We start from the raw sequence: 13050 nt of genomic DNA, 5'->3' as shown, positions 1-13050 counted from the left end.
GAGTAAGGTGGGGGCTTCTGTCTCAGGCCTAGAAGAAACCCTAGCTGCTAATCTGACTGTGTGGGCCAGAGGCCTCCTTGATGGAGCAAGGGGCTCCCATGGGCTCCGTCCCTCCTGCCACAACAGCCCCCAGACTGTCCTCACACCTGTCCGGCGACGCTGAGCAGGGCCCTAGGCAGCAGGATGGACCAGCCTCACCCTGGCCACAGCTCACATGAGCACACCGGGAGAGGTGGCCCCATGGACGGTAGCTCCTGCAGGAATCACTGCGAGACAGGGCAGCTGGTACAGAGGATGGAGACTCCCGAGAAACGGATGGGCTCCTGCACCGAGCTAGGCGAGCTGGTGGCCTCGGCAGAGCAGCAGACCATCATGTATGACCTGCGCTCCCTGCAGCTTGGCTTTTAGTCCACAGCACGTAACTTTACATGCGCAGAGCCGGCTGCGGACAGGCCTCCCGGGGTAGCTCTCCAGGAATTATGGCATCAGGGGCTCCGCCAGCACCTCAGGGCCACTGCCTCAGTTGGGATGCTGCCAAGTCCCAGTCCCAACAACTCCAACGTGGCGCTTCTGAAAACCTGCCCCTCCAACAGCTCCTGTCACGTAACGGCCAGCCGAGCTCCTCCTGGAACCCTCTCGGCCAGGAGCTGACCTGGGGGTGCCTGACAGCAGGAGAGCCTGGGCCCATGGGGCCACAGAACCATCAAACCACTGGCCCAGACTCTCCGGGCCAATGGACACAGTGTGCCACCATGTACCAATGGGGTGAAGACTGCGATTGCTCTGGGCTGGGCAGTGGACACAGGTAAGGAGCAGGTCTCCAGTCCTTGATACCCGAGTCGATGGTGAGACTTGCCGTCCTGAGCCACATGGGCCAGCAGGTCCACGGCCTGGCAGCCCACTCCCTGAGGCCCCCATCAGCGTCCTGACAGCATGGAACAGGAACCAGCCTCGCTGACACCTGCAGGGCCAGTGACCACAGGGACCACTGCCCTGGAACATGCAGCTTGCAGACCCCAGGGACTCCCCAGCTCTTTTCCTTGACACCTGGAGGTCACAGTGTGGGGGTGGTGGGCACAGACTTTAGGGTCAGAGTCAAGGGGCCACTGCACCCCGCCTCTAATGCTTCCCTCTCCGGGCAAGCTTCGTTTACCATTGGACACAGAGCCACTTGCATCACGAGGATACCGCTAATGAAATAAGACCCAAAGGGCACAAAGGCCAGAAAAACTACAAGGTGGTGTAAAATGCACCATGGCCCAGACCCACGGCTGTTCTGGCGACCATGGCCCTCGGGCAAATACCACCCAGGATCCTATGCTCCCAGGAAGCCAGATAAGGCCAGCAAAGAAATGGCTGCTCCCTTGGAGCCAGCTCACATCCTACAGCCTGTGGGGCTCTCCCAGGAGCTCATCCACCCCTGTGCAGCATAGGGGCCTGTCCTGGGGCCCAGCCCAGCAGGGCTGACCCTGAGGATAGCTGAAGACTCCATCCCACCCAGGGTGCTGGGAACAGGGCTCTAGCTGTAAGGCAGGGACATGAGGCCCTAAATGCTTCTTCCTTCACCCCACACCTTCATCCCTGAAGCCTAGGAAGACCCAGTCCCAGGCCACCCAACCTGGGTGTCTTGCCTCTCACTCAGAAGGACTCCTGCCTGAGTCCCCGCCTTGACCTGGAGCCTGGGTGAGGCCCAGCCGGCTGGCCATTGCTGGGAGGTCCCAGCTCTCCCATGCCTGGCCTCCACCCAGAGGAGCCAGGATTAGCAAGGGGTGGCCCACAAGTGGGGGACCTTTGCCCATCTCAGTGACAAGAGCAGAGTCAGGGATGAAACTTGACAAACTCAGGACAAGAAATGTAACTGTCCCCAGGATGGACGGCCTGGCAGCAAGGCTGGCCCAGGGCAGCCCTGTGGTCAAGAGTCTGGGGGACCAGGGACAGTCATATTCTTGGGCAGATCCCACCCCCAGGTGGGAGACCTTGGAACCTCCCACCTCGTCAGCAGAAGGAGGGGCCATGTGGAACCGACATAACACTGCATCTGGGACACAGGCCTCTATGGGCTTCTCTGGCCCCAGATGCGTGGAGGACACAGGGCAGCCGAGACTCTGAAGTAATGTTTCCCACATGGAAGCAGATGTGGACTGGTCCAGCAGTCTGTGGAGGCTGTGTTAGAGTAAGAACACCAGCCCCTGATAAGGAGACGAGCCTGAGCGCACCTCGTGGGCCAGAAGCTTCTGATGCTCATGTTGAGCTGGTTAAGGGTCCCTGGAGTCAGTGTTTCTTAGACTTAGGTTTGAATCGTAAATAGAGGGAGACTTGGTTCCTGAAAACACTATTCAAAACATCAAAGGAAACATCTGGACCAGCAGCAGCCTTGGCCCCACGCCCCCCCACCCCATAACACCCAAGGAATCGTCCAACTGGATTTGAAAAGCCTCCAACATTAATCACATTAGGAAAAAACCTCATGTAAGTGTCAGCCAGCCACACCCCAGACAAGCTTGTGACAGGCCCAGCTTCTCAGAAAAGCACAGGGCGCAGGGAGGCCCCAAGGGGCCACACTGGGACTTCCTTAACCCCAACCGGGGCCCAGAGCCCAAGGCTGTGGCTGCAGAGGGAGAGGGGAGGCCGGGAGAGCAAAGAGGGAGGGTCAGGACCACAAGAGCCACACACCGGGACGGGCAGGGCCACCCCCCAGAAAGGCCCAGACTCACTTGCGTGCTTGTCAGCCAGGGCGATGAGGGCGCTGGAGATGTCCCGCCTCCTGTAGAAGCACACCACCTTGGCCTCCACGTTCCCGTTGGCCGTCTGCAACAGCAAGGCACGGCGTGAGGAACGCACGGGCCCCAGCCTGGGGTGGAAACACCACCAGACGGCACTCGCGGCTCCCAGGAGGGGCAACCCCTGCCTAGGACCTGGGGTGTGACCCGCGATGGGCACTCGAGAGGAGCCAACCCCAGAGCATGCCGAGGCCCTCTGAGTGGGCCCAGCGTTCCTGTGAGCTGAGGGGCAGTGGCACTTCTGATCCAGGAGGGGACACACTCAGGTCCTCAGGCCAGTCTCTGCCCCTCCTCCTCCCTCGGGTGCCACCTGAGAACACCAGGTGGACCCCGGCCCCTCCTAATGCCAAGCCTGCCCCCCAGAACTCGGCCCTGAGGAGGCAGGACACGAGAGCCACTGCCTGCCGGGCTCTTCCACCCCCTCCGCCTCCTTGCCGTGAGGGGGACTGGGCCTCCGAGTCCCTCCCCGAGGCCTTGCTTGCGTGGGGCCGGAACCTGGGTGACCCCCGGCCCTGGGAAAGGAAAGCTGTGACCAGTGTTCAGCCAAACCTCGCTCTGCCTTCAGCCTTGGAGCCACCCCTTGCTCTCCGGCAGGCAGAGGGGCATGATCGAGGACAGCCGACCGCTGGGCTCCGTCACTCCCAGCGAGCAAACCCCTGCTGCCAGGGGAGAGGAGGGCCCTGGGATCTGGATCCGCACGGGAAACAGCTGGGACTTGGAGCTGGCCGCCTGCACACCAGCACGAGGGGGAACGCTGCCGCGACTGCAACAGCTGTGGAAGCCGCGCAGCCGATGCGCAGGGCCAATGTTAAGGGCTTGCAAACAGCCTACTAAGTACAGAAAGAGAACAGAGGGAGCCAGGATGCTGAGGAAGCCTGGAGGGTAAATAACCTCATAGGAAGAAAGTATCTTTTTTGAACTAACAGGAGTTATAGAATTTTTTATAATAATGCAAGGTTTGTATCACAATTCTAACCATTATAGATTTAGTGTACAAACACTTATAACATTAAACAAAACTGTCTTTAAGAAAAGTATTTAGTTTTTCCTTATTTGAGTCCATTAGACGAGTAATCTTTCAACAGTTTCAAGACCTTCACACCTGAGAGCACTAATTAAAAGGATTATCAACCGTGCTGCTTTGCGAGTTCACCACAAACACGGCCACATGCTCACCGACGACGGTCACCCTCAGTGCAGACCAGGAAAGAATACAAAAAGAATAAAGGACTCTTCAGGGTGCTTGAAGGTGGCGCCCAGCTTTACCGTAGGAAGGCTAAGTTTTTAAAACCACAATTTGTCAAAATGGCTGTTAAAGACTTGTAAACATTTTCAGTTTTCAGAGGCATTTAAGGTTTTGCCCAAGCCGTGAACCCCAGATCAAAAAGTACCTCCTAGAAACAGTTCCAGAAACCGTCTGCTGTGTTTGAAATGACAAGGGACATTCAACACAACACATATACCCAATACTGAGACAGGACCACAGAAGCAATCTAGGACAAATCTAAAACAATGACCACTAAAACTTTAAATTAAATAGTAGTCATAATTCGGTCCTTTGGAAACCATTTTCGCCTTGTGTTTTCAGGGCGTTTATCCATATCCCCTAAGTTTCCAGGTGTGCTGACACACTGCGCACCTGGCGGGGTCTGTGGGGTCTGCAGCCACACACCCTCTTTCTCTGACGCATTGTGGCCCCTCCCTCCAAGGCTGACCTACAGCAGCCCCACTCTAGGCTGCACCCCTTCCAGGGTCCTGGCTGAATGCCCCAGGGGTTGAACAGGTCTTACCCCTCTGGCTGCTGGGACCTGCACCCCGGCCCCCCGAGAACATGCGTTTCCCCCGTCTGTTCCCCACTCTGCTCTCCAGGTGCACCTATGTGAGCCCAGCTCAGGCAACATCCAGGACCCCAAGGCTTCTGGAACCCTCTCCGGTGCTCCCCCCAGATCCCGGGAGCCTCAGTCTCTCACAACTACGACCTGTCTCCTCAATGTGCTCGGTCCCCTGCCCCATGCTGGGGTCCCAAAGGGCCTCCGGGTGGAAGGCTGGGCAACTGCAGGGCGCCTCGTCTGTTGCCCACCTGCATGGGGCGACCGTCGCTCGGGGACAGGCTTTGTGTGTGGGGGGAGTGGAGGAGACCCCCCAGGCCTGTCCCTTCCATCATCCAGACCTTGGGGTCGGCAGCCCCATCTCTCCTGCCTTTCTGCTGCGCTCTCCTGAGATCCCCACACTCCACACTCCAAACCTAACCCTCACCGCTCGTCCTCAAACTCACCTCGAATTCCACGCTGTCCCCCGTGCTCCTGTCAGCAGCAGGGGCTGAGGGGCACTTTCTCGGGTCCCTCTGTCCGCAGGGCCCCTGGTTCCTACAGCTCCTTCTATCTGGATGTTGGACCTCTGTTTCTCTCCTAGTCTCTCAGTGCCTTCGTCCCAGCCTCTGTCCCCAGCTTTATCACTCCATTCTTTATTTCTGCTAATAACTGTCAGGCCTCTTCCTAACTCTCCAGATCTTCCCGTTTCACAGCATCCCCATCCTGCTTCTCTGAGGAGAGGAGTGCTTTCTCTGCTTTTACTTTTCTTCTGCTCCCTGCATCAGCTCCTCTTCCCGGTTTGTCTTGACCAGTCTTCACGTTAACAGCCTTCCTGGAACAACTCCAGCCTCTGGTTCACCCAGCCTGCTCCCGTGAGCTGTGAAGGCTGGGAGGCCTTCTGTGTTCTCGACCCACACCAGCTGCCTCAGTGGTACCTGGGCCAAGCCCTGCAGGTGAGTACCGTTCCTACCACCACACCTGGGGAGCAGGAGCTTTCCTGTTTCCAAATCTGCGTCCACACCTCCCATTCTCTCCATCTTTGGGGTGCAGAACCCTGGCATTGCTTTCCTGCTATTCTAGGGGATGTCGAGAGCAAGAGAACAGAGTATGTTCAGGTGGCGGTGCCTACCTAGAAGCCCCCTAGCTGTGTTCCCGCCTCAGGAATCCTGGAATTTCCCACCACTATATCATCTCCTGCTCTGCTGGGGGCAGGACCTCTGGCAAGTCCCTCAGCCGCCCCACCCTCTGACCTGGTCTGTCGGAGAGACTACAGCACACAAACACAGAGGTCCCATGGTCTTGGCCCTGAGCAGGAGCTCGACACAGCACCAACCATTGCCACCACTGTAGGCAGTCAATGCTCTGTCTATATCTTGCCGTCACACACGTGGCTGTCATGAGCAGACGCCACGGCCCCAACTGTGTGATCTGCCCTCTGCACATCATGGCAAGAGCGAGGGGAAAGACCTTTGGAACCCCGTCACCGAAGGCACTTAAGGCCCCTGCCATTGGGTGCCGCCTGCCCTGGGGTGTTGCCTGCCCCGTGCCCCAAGAAGACCGGGCTGCCATGGCCCCACTTGCCAGCAACCACCTGTCACTATAGAGACTCAAGAGGACATGGTGGACCCCTAGCCTCCTCCAGCTGTGCTCCACTGCCATTTGAGGAATCTCATCCCTGTCTCCTCATGTCCCCAAGTGAATGTATGCCAACACAAGCAGAGAGGTGACCACTCGCTCCCGTTTCAGCTGCAGACGCCGGCTGCCCCTTCTCCTGCTGGCCGTGAGGCTTGGGGAGGCTGTGAGCAGGACCCCTGACAAGGCACCTGCAGGGGCATGGGTTCCAGCAGTGCAGTGGCCCCACAGGACGTCCCAGTCGCTGCCCCGGACCCTGCCACTTCCAGATCTGGCCCCAGACCTTCCAAGAGCTGCCAGGTCAGTCTAACCAGCCCGATGGGCTCAAGCTGGGGCTGAGGCTTCAGGGCATGGGCACCCCCACCTTGTCCTGGCAAGTGGTGGTGACACCACTGGTGGTGACCAGTGGTGACACTATCATGGTGGTGACATGGTGGTGACATAGTGAGAGGCCCTTGGCGAGCATGGCCAAGGGGTCAGGTTCGGCTGCAGCTAAGTCTGATCCTTGGGGGTTAGCACCTGACCCTCCCATTCCATCCCTGCCTCGCCCCAAGAATCGCAAACCACGCTGTCACAAAGCCTGAGGTCCAAGAAAGCAGCTTCTTGAGGGCTAGCCTCAAAGAGGCACAGAGGGGCCCCTCTCGCCAGCAAGAGTGACAACAGGTGCTTCCGGGAGGGGGGCTGCTTCAGAGAGGGGCACAGCAGCCGCTCGTCAGGGATCAAAGGAAGCGGCCCAGGGAGGAAGGAGCTGCAGGGCCAGGGGCCGTGCTGACCCAGCGTCACTGTGGCCATGTCCACGGAGAAGGAAGGGACACACCTGCCCTCTCCCCCAGCCCTCTCTGCCAGGAACGCCTCCAACCAGGAGGCCAGCAGGAGAGGCAGGAGGCGGCTCACACCTCCTGGTCAGAGAGAGACCCCCCGTTCCCGCCGGCCAGGAGGATGCGAGAAGCTCTGACCAAAGACAGAGCCTACTCCAAATCTGAGATGGGGGAGGAGCGGGGCTGGAACCGCAAGCCCACCCCCTCCACACCCCCAGGCCCCAGGCAGGCTCCGGGTGCACCTGGCCTCAGGCAGCACAACCTTGTCCCGACAGACTCGCAAGCACCTGCCGTGACTCTCCCCCGGCCAGGAGTGGCAGGGAGGAGGGTGGCCTGAGTGAGTGGGAAGGGAGGCAGGAGACAGGCAGGGAATGCCCAGCCGTGGGGACCCCACGCAGACCCTCGGGCTCTGGTCGCCCAGGCCACTTCCCTGGGGCTTTGGTTGGTCTCCAGAATCATCCAATCCGGACTCCCTCTGAACACTTCTGTTCTGCTCAGGCACCCTCTGAGCATGTCCCTCAAGCAACACCAGGGACCTCACTAATGGGCTCTCCAAGGAGGAGGACCCAGTTCTAGGCAAGTGATCCTGGGGACAAAGCCACCAAAGGTCCGAGCAGACAGTGGCCAGTCCAAGGCCAGTCCCAAAGTCCACGCAGCCCCTCAGGCCCCTGCAAACATGGCACAGGGGCTGGGGGCGTGTTTTGTCTCATCCATGATGACGACCTGGGGCAGAGCCACAGGAAAGGCGGGTCCACCCTGCCCCCCACCAGCAGGGACAGGGCTGCCAGGTGCACACACACACGCTACCTTGTTGAGCTCCTCGATTCTCCGGATCAGGTAAGGGTTGCTGGAGGAATTCTCGAAGTACACATAGTCTGCAAACAGGTAGAGAGAGAGTGTCACCCCACAGCATAGGACCCGCCACACTCAGAACCACCTGCCGCCCCAGGGACCCAGGGAAGCCCAGACCCCCCACTCCACTCACTCGCACCCTCAGTTCTGGGGGCTGGGGAACAGGAGCGAATGAAGGAGGTGAAGTCCCCACTGTCCCCAGGGGAAGATGATCTACCCAGAACCCCATCAGTGGGTGCTAGGCAAGGGCCCGAGACAAGGCAGGAGGGGGCCGCTCCAGGCAGGGCCCAGAGTGTGGGTCCCCATCCCAGGGGTCCCAACTCCAGGAGGTCCGTCCCTCCCAGGAGAGGCATGGGGGCCAGGCAGCTTCCCCCTGGGGACACCTTCCCAGGAGGCTGCTGCTGGCCTGGAGGGTGGCCTGAGAGTCACGCAGCCAGAGCAGGAAGGACAGCTACAGGCAGTGCCACCACCAGCCCCAAAGACCATGCCAGCACACCAGGGGCTACCGGACCCTGCCTCTCCTCCTCCGGCTCCAGGCACACCCCCCCCCGCCCATGTCCCTCTACAAATAAATTGAGGCTGGGCCTCCTGGGCAGAGGCAGGCACAGAAACCAAGCAGAGCTTGCTGGCACAGGCACGGTGTCAGGCTCCCAGAGGCGTGAGATCAGAGGGTGCCGCCACCACCCCAATGGGTCCCTTAGACCATCAGGTCAGCACCAACTTCCCTCACAGAGAAACCACATGTGCTTTCCACCTTCCCACAGGCTCCACAGGGGGAGAGTCAGGCTCTGGCCTGGGGAGGCTGGCAGTCTCCCAAGATTTCCCAAGATGCCCACAGTGGGAGGCCACCCAGCTGCCAGCCTGGCTGCCCGGCCAAGGCCTCGATGCTCCAGGCATCCTGGAGCAGATCAGGGAAGGCTCAGCTTGAGAAGCAGGCCAAGCTGCCATCCCCACCGAACTGCCCAGGAACACCTTCCCCCCGCCACTCGCCACCCATGGCGGAGGCCCGAGGTCCTGCCGGAGATGGCCAGCCAGGAGGTTCCTCTTAGCTGGAATCCAGTAAAGCCTGGATATGGCCCAAATGCCCACAACTGGGCACAGATTCGGCAAGCTGCAGGAAGACGAGCACATGCCAAAGGAGCAGGCATGGCCCTGTCCACGTGGGAGGTCCCACCTGTGCTGCCTGGACCCTGTGGAGGGGCCTGAAAAAGCACCTGTCTCCTGCCACTGATGCACTCCTTCAGGTACACACCTGTGAGGATACGCCTGTGGGGACCCACCTGTGGGTGCACACCTGTGAAGATGCACCTGCAGGCACACACCTGAGGGGGCACACATCTATGAACACTGCTCCCCAGGCTCACACGTGCTACCCTGAGGACAGAGGGGCTCAGACATGCCACACCCTCAAAGAGCTCCACAGAACAAGAGCAACGATACTAAAGATCCAAAGCGAGCCCAGCTCCAGTGCTCGTGGGCCGTTCAGAGGCTAGCTGCAAACAGAGGGAGCCGCAGGAGGGGACTTCAGGGTGCGAGGCTTGCTTTAGGGTGACGGGAGGGCTCTGAACTTACAGTGTGGCAATCCTGTACAACTCATGAAAATACTAACTCAGAGAACTGCACACTCAAAATGGGTGAATTTCATCACATGTAAATGACATCTCAGTAAAGCCATTTTTATAAAAAGGTTTCAAATCAATCTTCTAAGCTTTCATTCTAAGCAACTAGATAAAGAGCAAATTAAACCTGAAATAATTATTCATATGTGCCCCAAACTGGAAATAACCTGAATGCTCCCCTCAAGAGGGGAGCAGACAGACCAGCAGCGGGTCTGGCTGTCCAGGGGCAGGCTCCTCGGCAGTGCCCAGCTGAAGTCCTGCTGGTTACGCTGCGCTCCGACAACACTTGGGGGCACCCTGCAGGGCTGCAGGCCGCAGGAGGGGTGACCACTCGGGCCTGGGGGCAGGAACTGGGCTCTCTCATGACTGCACACATTTCCCAAAACTCACAGAACTTACGAGGAGCGGACTTTACTGTATGTAGATCACACTTCAGTAAATGGGAAAACAAACAAGCTGGAAGGCAGGAAATTCTAAGGAGTAAAAACCAAGGGAGTGAAACACAACAGCGGCAAATTAATGGGGCCAAAGCTGCTCACTAAAACAATCCAGCAATCAAACAATCGAAGAACCTCAGGCCAGGCTGACAAAAAAGAGAGAAGCCACACAGAACCAACACCAGGAACGCAAGAGGGGACATCAGCGCACGTCCTGCGGCCGTGAGAATAGCAGGAGGGACGTACGTCAGCTTGACCAGTCAGTAGGACAACTTGGAAGGAACAGACCAAGAGCTTGAAAGACATGAAGGACCAAAGTTCACCCAGGAAGCGACAGGCCACCCCACACCTCTTAGAGAAGCTGAATTCACAGATGAAAACCTCCCAACAACAACCAGAAAGAAAAAGAAAGAAAGAAAAACCCTTCCAGGCCCGATGGCTTCACTGGGGAGTCCCACCAAACATTTAAGGAAGATTTAACACCAAGTCCACATCAACTCTTTCAAAAGCAGAAGAGGAGAGAACACTCCCCGACCGGCTCACGAGGTCAGCATCACACCGATACCACAACCAGACAAAGATATCACAAGAAACCCACGGGGCAACATCCCTCATGAACACAGATGCAGAACTTCTCAACAAAACACAGCAAATCGGAGCTAGCAACACATAAAAAGGCTAATAAATCTCCACCACTGGATTCATCTGGGGATACAAGGTTGGCTCAACATCGAAAATTGCATCAAGAGAATAAAGAATCATGACCATCTCAATAGAAGCAGGAGAAGATTGGACAAAATCCAACACATATTCCTGATACACACTCTTAAGCAAACCAGGCGTTAAAGGGAACTCCCTCAACCCGATAAAAGGCATTTACGAAACACCTACAGCTAACGTCATACTTGATGATGACACTGGATGCCTTCCCCTAAAATCAGGAAGGAAGCAAGGATGTCAACTCTCTGCACTGCCGTTCACCTTAGAGGCCCCAGTCAGTGCGAGGAGGAAACAAGGGAACGAATGGCATCCAGATGGGAAGGAAGAGGTAAAACTTTCTACATGCAGGATGACGTGACTGTCTACACGGAAATTCTCAGTCTACAGAAAAGCTATTAAAAGTAAAGAGTGAGGGTTAGCAAGGTCAGAGGATACAAAATAGCATGTAGAAAGCTCCAAGAAACATCCAATACTTGAGTATCAATTTAATAAACTGTCTACAGATCTTTAAAGATCAGAAGTTCTGTGCAAAGATCTACATGCTGAAAACTACAAAACACTGGTCAGAAAAACCAACGAAGATCTCAATAAACAGTAACACGTAAGGTGTTGTGTATTAGAACACAGGGTGGGAACCGTTTTCAGTAAAGGGCCAGACAGTAAATACTTCACCGAGGATATCACGTAGGTACTAACGTAACGTACTGCCACAAACTTTTTACTGATGAACTTAAATTAAAACAATAATTGAGTGCAAGCTTTTGTAATAACATGGGTCTACGAGTTAGAAGAACTGGATTCTATTTTAGGGGAGGGCATTATGCTTCACTGGGGTTCGAAGTCAGCATTCGCTGTCATCAAAATCAACAGCAAACGTCTGTCCCCCTGTGCATGCTCATCTGTGATGCGATCCTACATGCCTCATCTGAGAACGTCCTTCCATGCCAATGGGTACAGCCAAAGACTGACCTCTAACTACAACGGTATAATTTTTTTTTTTTTGAGGAAGATCAGCCCTAACATCTGCTGCCAATCCTCCTCTCTTTGCTGAGGAAGACTGGCCCTGAGCTAACATCCGTGCCCATCTTCCTCTACTTTATACGTGGAACACCTACCACAGCATGGCTTTTGCCAAGAGGTGCCATGTCCACACCCGGGATCTGAACCAGCAAAGCCCGGGCTGCCAAGAAGCAGAATGTGCGACCTTAACCGCTGCACCACCAGGCCGGCCCCTACAAGGGTATAATGTTAACGGAGCATATTCATCACTTGGAAGGTATTTCCTAAACTCTATCACATTTCTCTCTGGATACGTGCAGTACAGGGTTAACAGCAGGTCTGGGCTGTCCACACCCTATACCTTCCGAAGAAGTGTTTGGCCCTTGACCCGCTTCCGGGAGGTAACCTCAAAGCCCCTGGACTCTGCTGCCCGACAACGGTCTTCACGTACCTGGGGATGTGACTGCCGGACGGCAGTAACCTGGGCAACTAAAGCCAGCCACGACCACACGACTCATCTGGGACAAACCAGCAGACGCCAAGGCTCAGGTAAGCATCACTGCGTGTGTATTGTCACGTGCGGTGGCCGAGAGAATTAAGCACTGTCCACAACTCCACTGGGCGAGGCCAACTGGGAGCTTGCACTGGTCTCTCCTGGACCCTGACATATGCGTTTCTTTTGCTGACTTGGGTCTGTATCCTTTTGTCCTCATGAACTGTAACCATGAGCATAACTGCTTTTCAGTTCCGTGAGTCATTCCAGCAAATACTGAACTTGAGGAGGGTCCCGGGGACCCTGAACCACAGCACGCAATTGCAGCCCAGTCTACCGCTCTCCAGTGAAGGGTGGGTGGGAGCTCCTCCACACAGCTCAGTGGATTTTGAAACATGGAGATCCCTTCGCACTCACACTGAGGTCCAGAAAGCGGCGCTGGAACTGCAGTCTGAGCTCGGGAAATGCGCCCGCTGCCAGCATGGGTCGGAACGAGGCCGTGCTCCTTGTTCCTTGTTTCGACCGTAAGGGAACCATATAAAGCAGTTTGTGACTCAGACAACATTCGTTGTCACCAAAATGACTTAACCACAGTATAAGCTTTGCATTAAGCGCTTTTTCATGCAATTTTCAGACAAATTCATGAAGGACCATTGTCAAGTATGCAGCAAAAACTAACTTTCAAAGGCATTCAGTGTTTGATAATGGTGGCTGGGAGTGGCTCCTCTCATTCCAAAAAATTTCAGTTTGCACCCTGAGTTCAAGAAATTATAATAAAATTTAACCACTGCTACACCATCAAGCTGCTGCATGGTAAGGCAAGTCGAGACGTTCAGCTTCTATTTGTTTTTTCTTTCTTTCTTTCTTTTTTTTTTGAGGAAGATTAGCC

At 56.2% G+C, this 13050-nt stretch overlaps 1 protein-coding gene across 12 annotated transcripts in view; it reads right to left on the bottom strand.

Moving 5' to 3' along the window:
- Nucleotides 1–13050, bottom strand: part of MTA1 (metastasis associated 1) — a 45986-nt gene that overhangs the window by 20019 nt on the left and 12917 nt on the right. For all 12 annotated transcript variants that reach the window (XR_011532676.1, XR_011532675.1, XM_070593002.1 and 9 more), the window contains exons 2-3: nucleotides 7849–7916; nucleotides 2715–2808 (exon numbers count right to left, since the gene is read on the bottom strand). Coding sequence is in view for 6 of the 12 variants with exons in the window: in XM_070592997.1 (XP_070449098.1) it covers nucleotides 2715–2808; nucleotides 7849–7916 (162 nt within the window). In the remaining 6 variants the exon portion in view is untranslated. The remainder of the gene's footprint in view (nucleotides 1–2714; nucleotides 2809–7848; nucleotides 7917–13050) is intronic.

Source organism: Equus przewalskii, chromosome 25, assembly GCF_037783145.1.
Source record: "Equus przewalskii isolate Varuska chromosome 25, EquPr2, whole genome shotgun sequence".
Taxonomy (NCBI): Eukaryota; Metazoa; Chordata; class Mammalia; order Perissodactyla; family Equidae; genus Equus; species Equus przewalskii.
Note: the sequence above shows the minus strand (reverse complement) of the source record. Positions and strands in the feature narration are given on the sequence as shown.